The 19109-nt window shown below is 42.8% G+C and overlaps 1 protein-coding gene across 2 annotated transcripts in view; it reads left to right on the top strand.

The window, feature by feature from the left end:
• BMERB1 (bMERB domain containing 1) overlaps positions 1–19109 on the top strand; it is a 1034991-nt gene that overhangs the window by 917013 nt on the left and 98869 nt on the right. For both annotated transcript variants that reach the window (XM_069647125.1, XM_069647126.1), the window contains exon 3: positions 3–76. In XM_069647125.1, the coding sequence (XP_069503226.1) occupies positions 3–76 (74 nt within the window). The remainder of the gene's footprint in view (positions 1–2; positions 77–19109) is intronic.

Raw genomic sequence — 19109 nt, 5'->3', positions numbered from 1 at the left:
AGGATTGATGACATCCAGCTGTGCAAAGACATCATGGACCTGAAGCAGGAGCTGCAGAGTTTAGTTGCAATTCCAGGTAATGATTGTTTTAACCTCTTGTGAGCGGCAGCCATGCTGAAAATGATTGCAAGATTGGATATGAAGGCAATGACACGTGCTATGTCTGAAGTATTGACTGTTCCCGGCCACAGAAAATGTACTCTTTGGCTTGATTTCATGAAATGATCCAAATACATATTGGATAAGTGAGGTATATTTTGTGGTTTCCACATGGAAACAGCATTTTTATAAATGTCTTTTTCAATTAGGTTGATAGAATTTGGCAATTTTTTGTCTTGTTGTTTTTGTTTCTCTTATTCCCATTGCTTTGCCCCATCACCCATTTTCTTATTGTTTTAACGAATATGATCTTTAGGTCACCAAATGCATGCACTAACTTGCCAAGAAACAAGTAAGGCTGGCGGTCTTTGGAGGTACAGGGTGGGGTGAGTACTGTGGCAGGGCTCGAAAAATATACTAGCCAACTTGCATTGGTGTTATTATATAAAGCACAAGGCCATTTGCATAGTTCTCTACCTTGCTAGGGAGTATGGCGATGTTTGAAAGTTGTATATGACATTTACTGCACACAAACTTTGTTTGCAGTAAATGGCAAATAAATGTTTCACTGTGCATGACTGCCCTTTGGGTGGCAGCATTGCACCAAATATGAAGTGTGCTTAGGGTGATGTCCATATTGGCTCCAGACTCAACAGAAATGCATGCCCTAACATGCCAAGAAATAAGGCCAGCAGTCCTTATGGTGCGGCGGACAGTACTGAGGTAGGGCTTGCAAAATCTACTAGCCCACTCACATTGGCAAAGAGATTTTACAAAGGATGGGGGCCATTTGCATAGTACTCTACCTTGCTAGTGAGCATGGGGATGTTGATAACATTTGTTTGACATTCATGGCAAACCAAATGTTTGCGGTAAAAGGCAAAATAAACGTTTCACTGTGCATGTCTGGCCTTTGGGTGGCAGCATAGCACCAAATATGAAGTTGAAGTGTGCTTATGATGACATGCACCATTTTACAGAAAACACTGGTAAATATTTTGTCATCCGTCACCATGGGGCGAGTGCATTTCTCTTAGGTCGAGTATGTAAACTAAGGTACTTGCCTTGCAGGTCTAGTGGGTTTTTTAAGAAATTTGCAAGGGCTTTGTGATATGGAAGGGTAGGACTGAGAGCAATGAAAATTATTAGTAAGTAATTCGGCGATACCACAACAGTGCCATCTTCCCTCTCACAGTCTTTACATACTGATGACTTAACACGCTGTACCACATCAATGAAGCCCAAACGAAAAAGACACAGACCCAAGACTCCCCCACACGTCTAATTTAATAAGGCACATACAACGGATTCAATATTTGGGAAAAGAGGGCAACAAACTCGTCCCGATAGGCTGATTGCGGACCCCACCCGCCCACAATCTATATTGATACATAAAAGTATTTAGAAAAGCCCAAATAGCTGCCTTGCATTTTTCCTGCATGGAATACCCTTGAAACTCCATTTAAGCAGACAACTTCTGGCTAGCTCAGCCATTAACCTGATGGGGACAGTGGGTGCACAAGATGTCAAAAGCACTGTCAAGACAGATTACAATAAAGAAAAACAGGTAATTGCATAGAAGAACATTGACTCTTCTGGCCAAAGTTATAGCCAGGAGAAACACAGCTTTAACTGATAGACAGCCTCATCAGGAGTCTGGCGGTATCCCAGCAGTAATACCGCCAGTGCAAATAGCATTACCGCTACTCTGTCTGACGCTATTAGCGCCGGATCACAAGTAGCGGTACAGCGGTAAATTCCCATTCCCCATTGGGTCGATTGGACACAATGGGGTTGGTGGCACTTTTACCACTGGCAGTAATTGTGCTGGCGGTAATAGCACCAAAAACAGACAGTAAGGGGACATTTTTACCTCCAGCAAAAAGCTGGAGGTAAATCTCCCACTTACCGCCTGACTCATGATTGGGCCAACCCTTAAATGCGCCGGTTATAGTGTTAACGCCGCATTGAAGGGTTAAGGCCCAATTCATGATGAGGCTCAATGTTTTTGGACTGCATTTTTTTAAAGCATATTGGGTCATCATAACATTATAATATTGGAATGTTGCCAGGCCATTGAAAACAATGGGCCAGCAACCTTAACCACTGTTACAAACCTTGATGTTTCTCTCCCAATATTCTGCCCCAGTGCTCAATAGCTCTGTTAGCCAACTGTTTTCTTCTGGTTCTACCCTTTTTTTTATGTCATTTAGCTATATTGTAATAGCATTACATGGGCTAGTGAGGAGTGCTGTAACAGATGTTACCCTTTACCCTATTATACGCCTGCTTCTTTGCCTCAGGCCTATCATTTGGGTGTAAGTCAATAAAGCCGGTTACAGTCCTCTCCCTCTTAGGCTGTAATGCTGCATTATATAGCTTGTGATTGATTTTTATGCAACATGATTTTATATACTTTTATCAGCAAATAGTTATATTTGTGTGGATATGGACATTATTGTTTGAGGTTTTCGTGTTCATTAAAAATGTGTTTGTCTAACTTGGGTTAATGTGTAACTTTTGAGAACATTAACCTTTCAGATCAGAAGTTCGAGCCCACTCTTCCTGATTGGGGTTATATGGTGGTTTCCCCTTTTCTTGTAGGGGGTCATAGGTACTGGTGTGCAAAATGATGAAAGATTCGATCAACAGAAAACTTGGTGACCTCTGGGCAAAATGTACCTGCTTCACCAATTTCACCTGCAAAGCAAAACTTTTCCTGCTCCAAATGTTGCCTTTTTGCTCAAAATGTTTTTTTCCTAGAATGTCCATATATTAGTGTGGTGTGGTATGGTATTTTTTATTTAAACAGCGCCTATACATAGGCAAGTGTTTCAAAGCGCTCAAGGAGGGTGGGAACATGGGTAAAAAAAACAACAGTTGCTTAGAGCCCTTGAATTTCTGAGACTATAATAGTCTGCACAGGCAGAGTACGTGCATAAGAAAATACATTTAACAGTTGGGATACAGCAAATAGACCTGACCGCGATTCTGCAGTTTTAACAGTGCAATTAAGGGGAGAAGACAAGGGGGAACAGACGATCTTAGGCGCGGTGCATATGGATCGAGCAAGTGCACAGAGGGTCACAGGGAGGGGGGAGGATCAAGTGCACCCGGTCAGGTTGAGACTGGGGTAAGTGCAGATACAGCCACTCTCTTGGGTTAATTTCTCAAGAGCAATGCGTGTGGGTCGGGTGTAGGGCCCTGAGGCAAGTGCGAAAGAGGACTGGCAGAGTTCCTGGGGACCAGTGAGACTCTGAGGTACACCAGGCGGCCAGTCAGCATTCTGTAAGGAAAAGGAGGGAGAAAGGGAAGAACAGAGAACTAGGTTGGCAGGGTAGAGGGAGAGAGACGGAAGAGGAGAAGAGGAAGGTCTTGAGGAGTTTCCAGAATTTAAGGAGATCCGGCTCAAGATGGAGGGTGGCAGGGAGGCTATTCCAGAGGGAGGCACCTGCTGAGGATAAGGATCTTCCTCCAAATCTCTGCTGGGAGAACCGGCTCACTCGCAGAAGGTTGGAGGTAGATGAGCGGAGGGCTCGAGAGAAACAGTATTTAGGTAGACAGCAATGTTCCCTCTAAGCTGTGCTCAAATGCGCTTGCCCAGCTTGCTTCTGGATGCCGCTCAGAAGAATTTTAATAGCGCACACAGACAATTCTCACCTAATTAAAAAGAAATAATAAGGTACAATCCACAATTACCTGACATTTGCTTTCTCTTAAAACAACTAACTAATCTTCATATTCTGCATTACCCTACTATGCAAGCATGACCTTAAAAACCTAAAACCCCCAACAGAATACACCCACAAGAGGTTAAATACGAATATCAAAAAGTGGCTCCATGAACAGCAGAATCTAACCAAGATTTGCCTGGACACATTAACCAAATAATGTTCCCTCCCCACCCATAACTCTGATACTTGACTCTACCACACTTTTACTGTATGAACAGATTTAGATATCAACCTTGACTCTTCCTCATTTGTTTTTTACGAAAAGTTACCAGACTTGTATCTGCATCCACTTGTTTTATATTTTTTGTACCATGAATAATGTTCAAGCACCAGAATTTCTGTTGCTCATGGCGCCTTCCCAAAAGTGTCACCCACACTATGTAAACCAACTATCAACCACAAATTGGTTACTGGCTTCCAGTAATCAGTCTACTTGGGTGTGTAGCCTCATCTGATGTTTCCTCTTCTTTCTTTGTACATATGTCACCCAGTATTTTGCAGCGGTCCCCTTGCAAGTTAACACATTCTGAAACTCAAATAATAATTTGCCATCTAAGGATTTTGAGTAGACAATTTGTATGCTCAGCATCTCCTACTCTAGCACTGCTAACAGTACCCTATAGGTGGAGAGCAACATTGCAATATCATTTTCTTGGCCTGCAAGGGATAATGGGTATGGAATATGCCTAGCATTACTTCTCTATAATATTAGAGCGATGGATATTGAGATAGTAGAATGGTTTTCACACAATCTGCATCCTTTCCAAGTATTCAGAGTTCCATTGGGTATATACCTTAAAAAAGTATATGGTAACTTGCTGCTATACAGAAACAGCTTCACTGAGCACTTGTATACTACTATAGGGTTGTAGGTGTGGGGTATGTTGCAAGAAATCTCTTCTGCACTGCAAAATAATTATGCATATGTCGATTGATGACATTTTCTTAAAATACACATAATATAATGAGACATTAAATATGTTTTGCTTGTATTGTTGGTATGCAAATATCCCAGTGAGTGTTTACTGCTAAAATCTCTCACTTTTTCAGTGCAGCTTTGTGGGTAGAAGCATGGATTAGGCTCCCATGTGTTCATTGTTTCCCATTTTGTTGTGCACATTTTCCTGTTTTTAGGGAGTAAACATGGATGGTGTATATGTCTCTTAGATATAATGCTTGTTTTGAGTAAGTGTTGTCAAAACTCACAGGACAACGCAATGATGATAGTAAGCAGAGGCCTGGGAATTTTGACCAATATATTCTGAGGTGCAGATATTCCGATGAAATTATTGTTATTACACATTACACATCCTTATACAACCTATGCATGTTCACCTGGCCCTTGAATTACTTAGTGACACATAAATCCCTATCGGCATGTTTTCGTTGCCATTATTCCATCTATAAATATTGTATTATGTCTGTATTGTTTGACAGCTACACAAATTATGCAATATTATAGTCTTGTACTAATTAATGAGTGGTCTTTATAATAACATATAACATATATTTTAACCTATGTGTTTGGAAAAACATATTGTAAGATGCAACATTTACACAGATTTGTAGAGAATTGCAGTGTCATGGAAGCGGAATTCCCTTTCCAAACTCTATTCAATGACAGTAGCTCACTAACTTTACATGCTCACACTCAGTCAGTTGCGCCCATGGAAATTAATGTGCGCACGGCAGCCAACCAGTTCCGCACATAGAGAAAATTAATTAGAGGGAACATTGGTAGGCAGCGTTGCAGATAGGTAGATATTTTCTTTAATGATTTTGGAGGAGCAGTGGTCCACCTGTTTGGATGAATCCTTCATAGATCAGACTTGTCTGGTGACCTCATCTGGTGTGACGGGTAAGAGAGAGGCGAGGGTAAGTGGAGGGGGGGCAAGGGAGGCTCCAGTGTTGGTGTATGCTATGGTGTGGAAGAGAGGGTGGAAAGGATGTCTTGGGTTTTTGTGGTGAAGTGTGCAGCCAGGTCCGAGCAAAGGTCATGGGTGGGTGTGGCTGAAGAAGAGGCTGCAGCAGGATTGGCCATTTCCTTGCAGACTTTGAAAAGTTTGGCCGTTTTGTTTGATGCCGTGGAAATGCAGACTTTAATAAAGACTCTTTTCTTGGTGCGGATCCAGAGTCGATAATGCCTTTGAAGGAGGCGGCAGGCCAGTTTGTAAGATGGTCCGCCCGACACATTCCATTTCTATTATTAGGGGGCTACAAAAATTGTTTTGCCGCCATAAGAGGTCAAAATTTGAGGAAGGAAAATTAATTTTCCTGTAAGATGCAAAATTAGCCTAAAAGTGGCAAATCAGGGAAAGAAGTCTGCTACCTCGGCGAAGTGAATTTGGAGGCGAATTTTGAATATTTTGTTTCGCTAGTGGTAATTTCATTCAACACTAGTCATAGGTGGTGCAAGGCCATTTCTTCTTTTTAGAAGTGCAACCACTCCTCCCGCTGGTGGGAGTTGTCAGCGATCCTTCCTTCCTCCAGCTCTTTGCCAATCTTCTACAGGACCAGACGTTTCTCATACACATCAACAATTAGGTTGCACACCATTATGTCAATATCCAGAGTGGCATTTGTATTCCTTGGCGGTTGTAGTGAAGGAAATCTGTGCTTGGGCACAGGTCAATGTGGTTTCCCTCACAGCAGCCTATCCCCCACGCTCAGAGAACGGGCATGCAGATCGGCTAAGGTGGGTGTTCCTTTTGCTGATGACTTACTGGTGGTCAGCTGATCTGTAATTAATCGAGGCCTCAAGAACAGGATCTGTTCACATCTGTGGACAATGCCCAGATGTCAAACTTTGAGTAGGACTTGGGAAGTTGATGCATTCACTTGGCCTCTGCGCCCACCCCTAAGATCCTTCATTTCTCCACTGCTGATAATATTTCAGCAGCGAGGGCAGATTTTATTAAAGTGTCTCGATTCCCAATTTGACAGCCACAGAACTCCTTGATGAAAAGCTGGAAGCGCCCCCGCCCCAATTTCTACTTCAGTCTGGCCCTTCTTCACCAGGCTCTTATCGCCTCTAGCATGCTCACACCTTCCCCCTGGCAGCCCTGCTGTTTAGATGCTAGGACTACAGCGATTGACTGCTGTCGGTAGATAGACCTTTATATTCAGAAGCCGAGATGGCTGGCCAATTTAACTGTGCATGTACGCCACTGAAGCCATTTTTCCAGCTGATGCTATTCCTACTAGACACTGGGATTCTTTTTTCAAGTCTGACTTTCTAAGGGACGGTTAACTTTAGGGGCTCTTTGTATCCACATTGTGGGGACAGCAGGCCACAATTTAGGCTCTGGGAATGTTGGTCCTGGCCCGATGTGCAGGGGTAGATGCTTTGGCAAAGCATTTGGTAAAAGTGTTTGAGTATATGAGTCCAGTAGTGTTTAAGAACTGTATCAGGTGCGCCCATCTCTCCTTCAAATTATTTGAATTGTTTCCCTGCCTCCAGCATCCCCCCACTCCCTGTACTCCTTTGCACACGTCCCCTGGGCCTCTTCCTAAAACCCAACCTCAGGCACCCCTGCTGTCCCAGCACTGCATTTTTCTGCTGCCTTTTGTTTAAAGGTACCATTTCCAGGCATTTCTCTGTACTTCGGAATGGGTTTCTTTTATACCCACTAGGTGGCCATGCCCACTATACATGTCTTTTGGGCCCACTAGCCAGGGCCTTCGGCTGTGGCCACTATATATTATTCACACCATTCTTAATAACTTTTTTTCATTTTCTGATGAAATGTGCAGTTTGAAGGGGCCCTTGACAATGCCTTGGTTTTGAAAATGTCATCCAAATCCATCCAGCAAGCCTCTCTCAGCCTCTCTGCTGCAAAGCACCAATACCGATATAAAGGTTTTAAGGCACATGAGGCACCCTTTCTCTGTCAAATATTTTGAAACTAATGGATGGATTCACCCTAAACCAGTCAAGAAATGTAAGTCAATGACTTGCATCCAAGTTGTTTCTTATTTGGTCCAAATCTGCCCAGCGGTTTTCACTCTATGGCTGTTCACAAACTGTACTTTTCTCTGAAAATGAATGAGCTGAAAACTGTGAAACTGTGGTGTTTTGTTTTCGTTATAGCTTTTTCATTTTATAACGTATTGTTCCCAAGTGTGCATTTTTGGGAGGGCCCTTGACAAACATTTTGTTCTCAAATTTTCATCCATATTCATCAAGCAAGTCAAAGGCTATTAGCAATAGAATTGTATGGGAAATTGTCTGCTTTTTCATTTCTGAAAATCCTGTCAGCCTCTCTGCTGAAATGCACCATGGGAGAAATAACTTTAATTTTGGGAGAAGAGGGGCACCCCATTCTCAGTCAAATATTTTTAGAAACTACTAGATGCAATACCCCAGCCCACCCCACCCCCGCAAATAGAGTCAACGATTCATGCCCAAGTAGTTTTGTACCTGGTCCAATTCCGTGCAGTGGTTTTCACTGAGCGCTCAACCACAAATCTGACTTTTTCCTCTAATGGAAAATTAATGGGTACTTGTCCAAAACAGTGTTTTTTTAAATTTTATTAATTACTTTTTGAACAGATCTTTCCCACAGTTTCCAGGGGGGTGGGGGTTACAATTTTGTTTGCAAAATTGCAGCCAAATCCGTAGTGCAAGTCAAAAATTATTAGCAATTCATTTTTTGGGTTTCCTATGGTAATTGATACTCAACTATAGTGTGATGACCCCGCACTATAATATATATTAATAAATGTACAGAGAGAGAGCTATTATGCCTTCACGTAGCGCAAGACATTATTAAGGTTAAGACAAAGTCTCTATGACATTTCAGGAAATTACTTTTCTCAACTTTCGAACGGTTGCATGAAAGAAATTGGAAAGTAACTCCACAGTAATATTTTGAGGCAACCGCCTGTGCATGCAAAATTCAGAATTGTACATTAACAGCTTCATAGTTTAAGAAATGTTTACTTTGATAGTGTTTGAAAAGCTTTTAGCATGGGCTTTTTCCATATGAAAAAAGTATATTCTTTCGGCCCAAATATCTCAATTGCCCACTTCGATCTTTACAATACATCTGGAATTTGTACACTGAAAAGAAAAATGAAAATCGACTCAGCCAGTTTTGAGATATTAACGATTGAAATATATCTATATATGATGCATTTGTCGAATGAGTGCGCATATTTCATACGAACTGTACACAGAGCGCATGAGTTTTACAGTTCGCACATTACACAATTAGCATCACCTAGTCACAGCTGACTGATGTCAATTTTAAGGTGATGGAATATATGAACACTTTTCTTACGAACTGTACACAGAGCGTATGAGTTTTACGGTTCAGCCATTACTCAATAACTTCTGAAAACTCACATCAAAGCAAATGAACGTTGACTTTGATATCAGTTTTAAAGTGATGGAATGAATGCACTCTTTTCATACAAAAATGTACACTTTTGATATGAACTGTACACAGAGAGAGTTCGTTTTACAGTTTGTACATTACACAATTAACTCAACAATTAACACAATCAACACAATTAAAGGCAAGTCACATCTAACTTTGATGTCAGTTTTAAGGTGATGGAATAAATGTATAATTTCCATACGAACTCTAGCAAGAGGAGTATGCATTTCACAGTGTGTACATCACACAGTTTACATCTAAAAACTTATATCCTACAACATATAGTCATGGCTGATTTTATACACGCACCTACTACACAACATATGACTGTACACCATGTGCTCTCACATATATCTACAATACATGTACCTACAGCACATGCACCTATGACGCATGCTACTACCACCAACACACACTCTTACAACACACACTTACTGCACACTCTTATGGCACACACTTCTATGACACCGGTTCCTTCTGCTTGTACTCCTAAGACACGTGCTGCTGTGAAAAGCAGTCTTACAACACACACTCCTATGATACATGTTCCTATAAAATGCCCACCTACTATGTGCCCACCTGCTACACATAACATGTGGATGTATACGCCACATGCTCTCACATGCAACTATGATACATTCTCCTATGACACATGCTCCTACGACACACCTTTGTGACACACACTCTAAGGACATGTGTTTGTTCAAATGGTCCAATGACTTGTGCACCTAATACACACACTCTTACTGTACATAACGTTTAGATGAAATACAAGTGCCCTCTCGTGCATGTTGTACTCCTGCACCTATGATATGTGTGCTATACACTGTACACAGTTAAAGATCCCATGATGTACATGGTTGCATGTTTGTTATTAGTGGAATCCTGCAGCAGCTCGTGACTTCAGATAACATCATGATGTTGTAGAATGTTATGTTAAGAAACTGTGTCAGTTGGAAGCTGTTCAAGAATGAGGGAGGCTGCAGCCCATATATGTTAAGTCTAATAAATATTGTTCACCTACCTAAAAGCTGGTGCGGAGTTACATCAATTTGGCGATGAGGTGTACTGCTGCCAGGGCTGCAGTGGTGAGAGGCAGCGGTGTGTGGAACTCACATGGAGACACTGCTGTTTACAACCCCTCCAAGAACTGGATGAAAGAAACAGGTGTCGGCGGTAATCATCCTTGCTTTCAACAAGCATCAAGTGAGGTGCGGGACACTGGCAGCACTTCCATCGTGTTAACTGAAACTGCGCGTTTCCCCTCAGCAGAGTTTGCCTAAGCAGGAGTAGACCCAGCTCTCTGGGAACCGACAGAGGGACCTGTCGCTGCACCATCACTATTATATGAATTGCTCCTGCAACCAGCAGCCAGAGTCAAGCTATGGGGAACTGACAGGGACACTGGTGGTTATTTTGAGAGGCGTCTTAGAAAATGAATAAAGGGATTCGGAGCACCGACTGAGTTATCTTGCTTTGAACTGCTGTGTGGTACCTCACTTACGAGACACGAGCCCAGGCTAAGTCCAGTCTCACAGCAGTCGGCTGCGTCATTATCACAAGCCTTTGTGATCGGCATGCGATCACGCGCACACATTAGATAGAAAAAAGGACCTTAATGTGTCCTGACACGTGGAGTGCAGAGTGAGTGTAACTATGGGTACTGTGTACATGATCGCACTACGATGTTCCGAATGACAGGAACAACATCCTCCTCGTCCCAGTAATTTTAGAAATCCAGAAGATGAACTCCATAAGTAAAGTCCACCAAAACACTCACAGTGAATAAAGAGATTGAACCACATGAAACTGCTGTGAAATAAAAGTAAACCGCACGTATTTCTAAATTAACTGGCAATAACTGTCATTAATACTACAAGGGAGCAAGTGCTGGCAGCTTTGCACATTCATAAAAAGCAAAAAGAAAACATTGATATCTGTTGCTGCATTGAAAGGGTCCAGGATATGATTTCAATTGCATCACTTGACCCAGCAATTATTTTACATAGGATGGCAAATATACCTGGTCCAGCATATTTCTTGCCTCAAGGTTGTGGTGAACCTGTTATAAAATGGAAAGATTGGAAAGAGGATTTTTTAAAGTTTATTCTGGCAATCTACGGTCCCAACTATTTCATGGAGAGGAAAGATGCGCTCCTATATCATTATCTGGGGTGTGGGGGTCAGGAGGTATTGAGACTCCCTGAACCAACAGTAGAGGAAGGTGCAACTTTGAACTCATTCGATCTGAGTATTTTAAAATAGGATAAACATTACGAGATCAAGGAAAACAAGATTATTGCAAGGTATAGATTTGCCACTAGGGAACAGTGCAGGAGAGAGCACTGAGGAATGTCTTACAGCCTTGAGGGGATTGGCTGTTAAATGTCAGTTCAAACAGTGTTGCCAAGAGGAACAACTGAGTGATCAGTTAATGATTAAATGTACTGAGGATAATGTGTGAAGATTTATGATAGGAAAAAGACCCTGACCTGGATAAAGCTATAGAAATAGCTGAAAATGTATAACGTATAGCAACATGCATAAATGAGCTGGTCAAGAAAAACAAAGTGGTGATGGGCAATTCCAGAAATGTTCTTGAACAGACAGAAACCAGCATGGTGCATAAAGATAAATCCACCAGCAAAACGTCAGGAAAAGGAAAAAAAGCACATATAACAAGAAAAAGGAAAATGACTGGAGACGTAGAGGAAATGACAAAGATATTGACGGAAACAGGGGAAGAGAAAGAGGTTTTCCAAACAACCGAAGAGACACCGCTAGTGGTCGTGGAGGATCTCGATCTTTCAGAGGATGTCATAGGTGTGGGAGGGGAGAACATTTTGCAAGAGACAGGAAATGCACAGCACTACATGTTGGTGCTGTGGAAGAAGAGGGCACATTGCTAAGTGCTGTCGATTTTGGGGTTGAAATGTAGGCACTGTGGGAGAGGATGCTGATTATTATGAAGATGCGTATGAGGGGTTGAATGTGGTACAAGTAGTGGATACCATTTGTGAGGTTAAGATCAAGAAACTCAGAACCTTGTTTGAGGTCAATGGTGTATTTATTGAGATGTTAGTTTACAGTGATGTGGACAACACCTTGATTAGTAAAGATTCTTCGGAAGAAAGTCTAATGAAGTGCTTGTTAAAGGAGGCAAAAGTAAAAGCAAATGTCTATGCACAATATTTGGAGAGGTGGATGCTAAGTTGTCATTTAAAGGTAAAACCACAATTAGCAAAATATATGTAACCAATGTGGGAGGTAATCTACTTTTGTGGAGCTGTCAGGCAGCCCTTGGAATGAAACTTGATCCCAATGGTAAGGAACAGGTACATAATGGATGTAATCTTGTTGTAAGGGACTACAGTGAAGTTGTGACAACAGAGTGCAAGGTATTTGATAGGAATGAGGTGGCAAAATAGTCTCCAAACGTCTTCAAGTCTGGTGTTTAAAAAAATACTTTTCCATTTGTGGCCAAACAAAGGCCAGTTCCCTTGGCATGTAAAAAAGAGGTAGAATTAGAAATTGAAAGAATGCTCAAGGAGGGAAACATTGAGTGATCAGAAGCTTCGGAATGGATAAGCCATATTGTGATTGTTAAGAAACCTAATGATCAATATGGTTGTGAATAGATCTCAGGCAAGTCAGCAAAAATATTGTTACAGAAAGATTTGTGTTACCCAAGATCGATGAAATGATACCAGACTTGAGTGGTTCTAATGTGTATTCATTATTAGACCTCAAATAAGCCTCTAATCCGATGAGAATGCATCCCCCGTCCCATGACATACTTACCGTCATCACACTTATTGTTTTATTGAAATGTGTTAGGACGCCATTTGGGCTGAAATCAGCGGACAGTGTTTTTCAACGTCTAATGCACAACATTTTAGATGGAGTAAATGGTGTACGTTTTTTCAAGATGATATTTTAGTGTGGGGGAAAGACAGAAGAGGGCATGATACCAGGTTAAGACAAGTGTTGAAGAAGTCGGAAATGGCTGGTATGACCCTTATGTTAAAAATGTTCAGATTTGGTGGATCACAAGTGGACACTTTGGGCTATAGTGTTTCAGGAGATGGGGTTCGTCTCAAGCTGAGCACAGTGAGGGCTATAATGGAGATGTCATCACCAGGAAACAAGGCAGAAGTATCGTCCTTCCTGGGGATGATTGGGTATTATGCAAACATTTTCAAAAATGTAGCCAGTAAAACTATTAATATGAGGAAGATTACGAGAAAAGGTGTGAGTTTGAATGGGATGAGAGATGTGAAGAAGACTTTGTGAGAGTGAAAATGGACATCCCTAAGTCACCTGTGTTACAAGGCTTCAGAGACAATGCCCGCACCACTGATGCCTCCGAATTTGGTCTGGGGTGTGCTAATGCAAGAAGATGGAATGGGCTCACATACCATAGCATATGCCTCTAGGGCGCTCAAGCAGGTGGAAAGGTGCTTCTCAGAGATTGAACAAGAGACCCTGGCGGTGTTGTGGGCAATAACCAAATTTAAGGTATACTTGTGTGGCCAAGAATTTACTGTTCGAACTGACCACAAGCCCTTGGTTGCCATTGTTAACAAAAAAGAGTTGGATGGAGTATTGAGGAGGATTTCCAAATGGGTTACAAAGGTTGCAGGGCTTGGAATTTGTGCTAGAACATGTGCAGAGAAAGGACAATATAGTTTCTGATGCATTATACAGGCGGCCCCTAGTGGAGAGATCTGATTTTGACTTTATGACAGATGAAGAGATTAAAGATATATTTCTGGTGGAGTCGCCTCTGCATGACAAGGAATGGCTTGAAGCTTGTCGGGATGATGGTTTATACCAGGAAGACAAGAAGATAAATGGAGTGAAAATGGGAATCAAGTGTGGGGTGAGCAACTTAAAGAATTTTTAAAAGTCAGAGATGAACTAAATGTAGTTGATGGCTTGTTGCGCAGAGGCCAGAGATTGTTGGTCCCAAGTGATATGCGTGAAATGGTGGTGGATTTAGGACATAATGTGCACATGGAGATTTGTAGAACTAAGGCAATGTCCTGGTGTCCTGGAAGGGACAGGTTTATTGGGGCGAGAATCAAGGAATGTGAGGAATGTAACAATAGTGACAAGGTTTTGGAGACCAGGATTCCTCCCATGATTATATCACAAGCTCCCAGAATACGCTGGCACACCATTGCCGTAGACCTGATGGGGACATTACATTTTTGTGGTACCAAGGGCTCCTATGTCATTGTGGATATGGATTTACGCACCAAGTGGCCAGAAATTGGGGTAATCAGAGTTATCCCGTCAAAGAATGTAATCAAGTTTCTGGAATGTATTTTTTGTCAAGAAGGCTGGCCAGCAACCTTGATTCATGACAATGATCCACAGATCATTTATAAAGAGTTTCAAGGTTGGGTGGAGCAGAATGGAATTAAGCCCAAGAGGACAGCACTATACCACCCACAGAGTAATGGGAGTGTCCAACAATTCAATAGAACCTGTATGGATGGTATTCGCTTGTCGGTGCAGGCGGGTGGTGATTGGCAGAAGAAGCTACTCTGGGGAGCATTTCAGTACAGGAGTACCCCTCATCCTGTTACTTGTGTCTTGCTGTTTGAGCTAATGAGTGGTCGCAAACCCAACAAGTTGTTGGTGCCAGGATGGATGGGACACTCCAAAATGGTGGATGTGAATCTCAGGTTGATTTAGGAGAGGATGAGGCTGTGTGGTGAACAGTCCAAAAAGTGGTGTGATGCTAGGCGTGTTAATACCTCTTGCCTTCATGACATATGGGCGTCTGCAGGCTCCAAAAGTTCAGCATGTTTCCATTTTGGATGTCTGGGGGCATGGACCCTTGAATAAATGTGTCTTTTAAAATCAGGCAATGATTTTCCTTCATGTCCTGGAGGAGAAGCATCAGACTTCACCACATCCAGCCTGTTTCAGCCAAACGATTGGAAATCAGTGCTGCCCTAATGGCCCGGTCAATGATCATCTGGACAACCTGTTTTGCGAATGCGCGCTAAGGGTCAAAGGGCTGTGCAGGTATAAGTGGCTTTGCTGTCACTTTGTTGCCTTCCACAATATTGTGAGCCTTAGCCCTGCACAACATAGAAGCTGGTCCTTTTATTGTCTCCACGAACGCCAGCTGACAAGAACAACTAAATGTATCCTTCCATGCACAAGCAATGTCAAAGGTTTCTTACACAACCCCCCCCCAATCAGTCGTTTCATGGCCGGGCACCATAGCAGTGTAAGACATAACAAGGCTTTCACAATGCTGTGGCAACAGCCAATCGGCCCCCACTATTATCGCACGAGAGCAGTGGGGTGTTGGAATCAGCCACCAACAACTGACCCAGCAACGGAAGAGTGCTTAAAACCTGACCACTCACAATCTAGAACTTAGGTTGTGGGGATAAGAGACACAAATGGTCTGATAGAGGGCCCGACGATAGCAACAGGACACGCATGCTCAGTGCTTGCTGAAGCACGCCATTGAGAGAGCGGAGAGATTCACATGGATGCTACTTGGCAGGAGGGGTTGGAACAACCAATTGAGTCACAGACAAGGGGAGAAAAACATATCATGTGCATTTACCTTGAACATTCAAAAAGCAGTCTTTTTTTCCTAACCATGCATACTTTGTCAGGCAAGACCAACTCTAATAAGTGATCCCTCTTGTAATCTAAAGGCAGGCAAATACAAACATGTCTTATGATCCTGGGTGCATATTTTAACAGCAAAGGGAACAGAGTGGGCACTAGAAAAGGAATCCCATGCGCTCATGGAAACAATCAGAAGGGAATACTGAGGGAGCCAGCTGCAGGAAATGAAAGAGATCCGGTGCCCAACCAGACTCTGAAGACAATAGGTTAACAAGTTGATTCACTGTCTCACTGCGCTGGCATTTCAAATACCCTGGTATTTATTAGACAATCATATTGTGATGTTATGTGCTTTTTGTTTCTTGGTGTGTTTATGCATGGATCTTTTTCGCACCAATATAGTTTGATGAATGTATGTACAGCCTTTAAAAATACCCTGCGGGTCGAAACACGTGTCGGCTGTGTTCCCTTATTGCCTATTGTTTGTCTAATAAATAACAGTGTATTTGAAATGCCAGCCCAGTGAGACAGTGATTCAACTTGTGAGCATATTTTATCAGCCAAAGGGGGCGAGTGTTAAGCTTGAAAGGAAATAGGCATGTTTTGTATCTCAATAGAGAACAAATCATATGTTCGGATGAACAGTGGTTCTTGTCGCAGGGTGAGGTCTCGCCTCATTGAGTAAGGACTACAACAAGGGAGACAGAAAAGGTGGTTGTGGAATAATGGAGCGAGGGAAAAGACACTTTCTATTGCTATGTTGGCATTTCACGTTGCTGAAAATAGACAGTATGGAATAAGGGCATACAATTCCAAAAATTGGGGACAGCAGTGAGAAGGCCTTGATCCCACATTTCTGTTTGTTAGAAACAGAAAAATGTCCACCAATATTAATTTGCTGGACCATCCTGATGGCTGGGCATAGTGTTAAAAACAGTAATTGAAAACTACTGTATGAAAAGCACGCTGCACAATGCTGTGTCTTGCGATTGGCTACATCATTCAACTGCATCAAGCGTAACTCCCTAGGTCAGGGGACTGCAATCCTTGGCTCTCCATGTGTGCTGGACTAGGACTAACATGATCCCACACCATTGACTCTGCTGCCTACCTGGAGAGCCAAAGGTTGCAGAGCCCTGAACTAGGTAATGGAATCACGTGGACTTTCTCATGGGTACCCCTCAGCAGATCTGCAGCCACGTTATCGAGAAGCTACAATTATCGGGTTAGGTTTACCACTATCCAATTAGAGCGAGCTGCAACAATCCATTCAGACTGAAATCACTGTTGTACATAGTGCTTTTCGATCCTTAATGGAGAGAACATTAAATGAAGTATTTTTAAAGAATTTTCAGTTGAAAAAGGTAAGAGCTGTTCTGTGCCATTACTTGATCAAGAAGAGCCAGATCAGAATCAAATTTGACCCAAAGTTTTCCCGGCCTCCAGTAGGCTTTGGATAGGCCAACACTTCTGTAGGGTAGAAAGCGCTGGTGGAGGCGTCATCGCTGGGTATGATCACCATAAATCTGGTCTGATCAGAGTTGCACTTCAATACATGGAAGCTTACCAAGTCACTTATTCACCATTGAACACCCTTTCAACCTCTCCCTGATATAGAGCAATCATAATCAAAGCAAAGCCAGGCTTAAGTATTTCAAATGAAAAAGTGGTAGCAAACGGGTAGGACTTTTCTGGACTTTAGGACTTTTGCATTTTAACCCTGGAATGAGTGAGACCCTTTTCTCACTCTCTCATGTGTTTTGACCTGATTTGGATTATATGTTTCCTCTGTTTTTCGGGTCTGACATACTCCATAGGCATCTACGTTTTGTATGGTGACACATAGCACCTTCAGTGCAGTGTCACGGATAAACCCTTTAGATTTCTCATAAGGTTTAAATACCTTTTCTTGTGCGAACTACTGTTCCCAAAAACAGTAAAGTGAAATAGACATTACTTACCTTTTCTCTTTGTGGGTCCAGCACACACCATCTTATGTGGAGTGCTGGGGGGGGGGGGGTTACCTAGTAGCCCCTTATCATACATTCTCATGTCACATTTATTATTTTACCCTCACTACTTTAAATGGCTGGTGACAGTGGTTTTATTTTCCTACTATTGTGCGTTTCTACCCCAGGCTGAATCCTCAGCTGCAGTAGGGCACCCATGGGTGAAGATTTTGTCAAAATGGCCCGGACTTACTTTTTTGCCATTTTCTGTTTGTGAGGTCTTTCTTGGGTTTTACTCTGCGTGCCAAGTCAGGTTTGAGCCCTTTGTTCGTTTTGCATTTGCAGGGCTTCAGTCCTGGAACCCGCCTCTGGCTTCAGTGTGTCTGGAAAGGCAGGATGTAAGGGAGGTTCCCGAAACTCCCCTCTGCTTTGTCTCTAGAAGTGCACGAATGCAACCAGTCCTGATTGGCTGGCTGGCTGGCCTTTCAGGACAGCCATACCTGTTGTTTGAGTGACAGCCTAGGTTGTGCATGAATGGGAGAAACCTGCTTAAAAGGTGAGGGTTTTGGGACTAGAGTCAGAGTCAACCACTGGGAGAAATACCTGACAAAGAAACCATGAATGAAGCTTGCTGTATCCTCCTGGACCTTTGAATTGCCAGATGAAGCCCTGCTGCTGTGCTAAAACTCCTTTTTCGATTTGACAGAAAAGCTCTGGCATGGACCACTTCTTCCCTTTGGTTAGTGGAACCAACTAACCCCGAGACGAACTCCACTGGACCATCTTCCCTGATTGGCTGTACTTCTTCGCTGCTGCAAGAACCGAGTGCCAGGGTTCAAGAAATCTGTAGTCGAGTGAAACTTCTGCAATCCAGCCAGAAGCTCCAGGAGTCCCCTAAGAACCCTCCGGAAGCAGGATGACCAGGGCTCGAGTCCCCTCACTAGAGTACAGCACTCAAGGAGTAAAGGAAGCCCAACCAGTATCCAAGATCCGTGGTGGGGCTGTTTACCACACGCTGAAACCGCAAAGTGCAGCTGATCCGAAAAGAGCCCTTAGCTGCCGACAACCTCCAAATTGCTGCTGCAGGAGTCCTTCAGACATCATCCCTCGTGCCCCCACGACTGAGGCTCAGGGACCCAGGACATGCATCGCTGCAACAGGACAGAATCCAGCTGGACCACTTTTCTTCAAACCAGAGGTAATGGTTAGACTTGAAGTACTTATCAGTGAGGTGCAGGTTTTGCAGGTGTGACAAGAGTGGAACCATGAAGGTAGGGAAAGGGTACTGTGGGCAGTTGTCGGTATTCATTGTAATCCTAATGTTTACCCCTCATGCAGGGCCA

Source organism: Ambystoma mexicanum, chromosome 2q (genome assembly GCF_040938575.1).
Source record: "Ambystoma mexicanum isolate Mex_15411 chromosome 2q, UKY_AmexF1_1, whole genome shotgun sequence".
NCBI classification, from domain to species: Eukaryota; Metazoa; Chordata; class Amphibia; order Caudata; family Ambystomatidae; genus Ambystoma; species Ambystoma mexicanum.
Note: the sequence above shows the minus strand (reverse complement) of the source record. Positions and strands in the feature narration are given on the sequence as shown.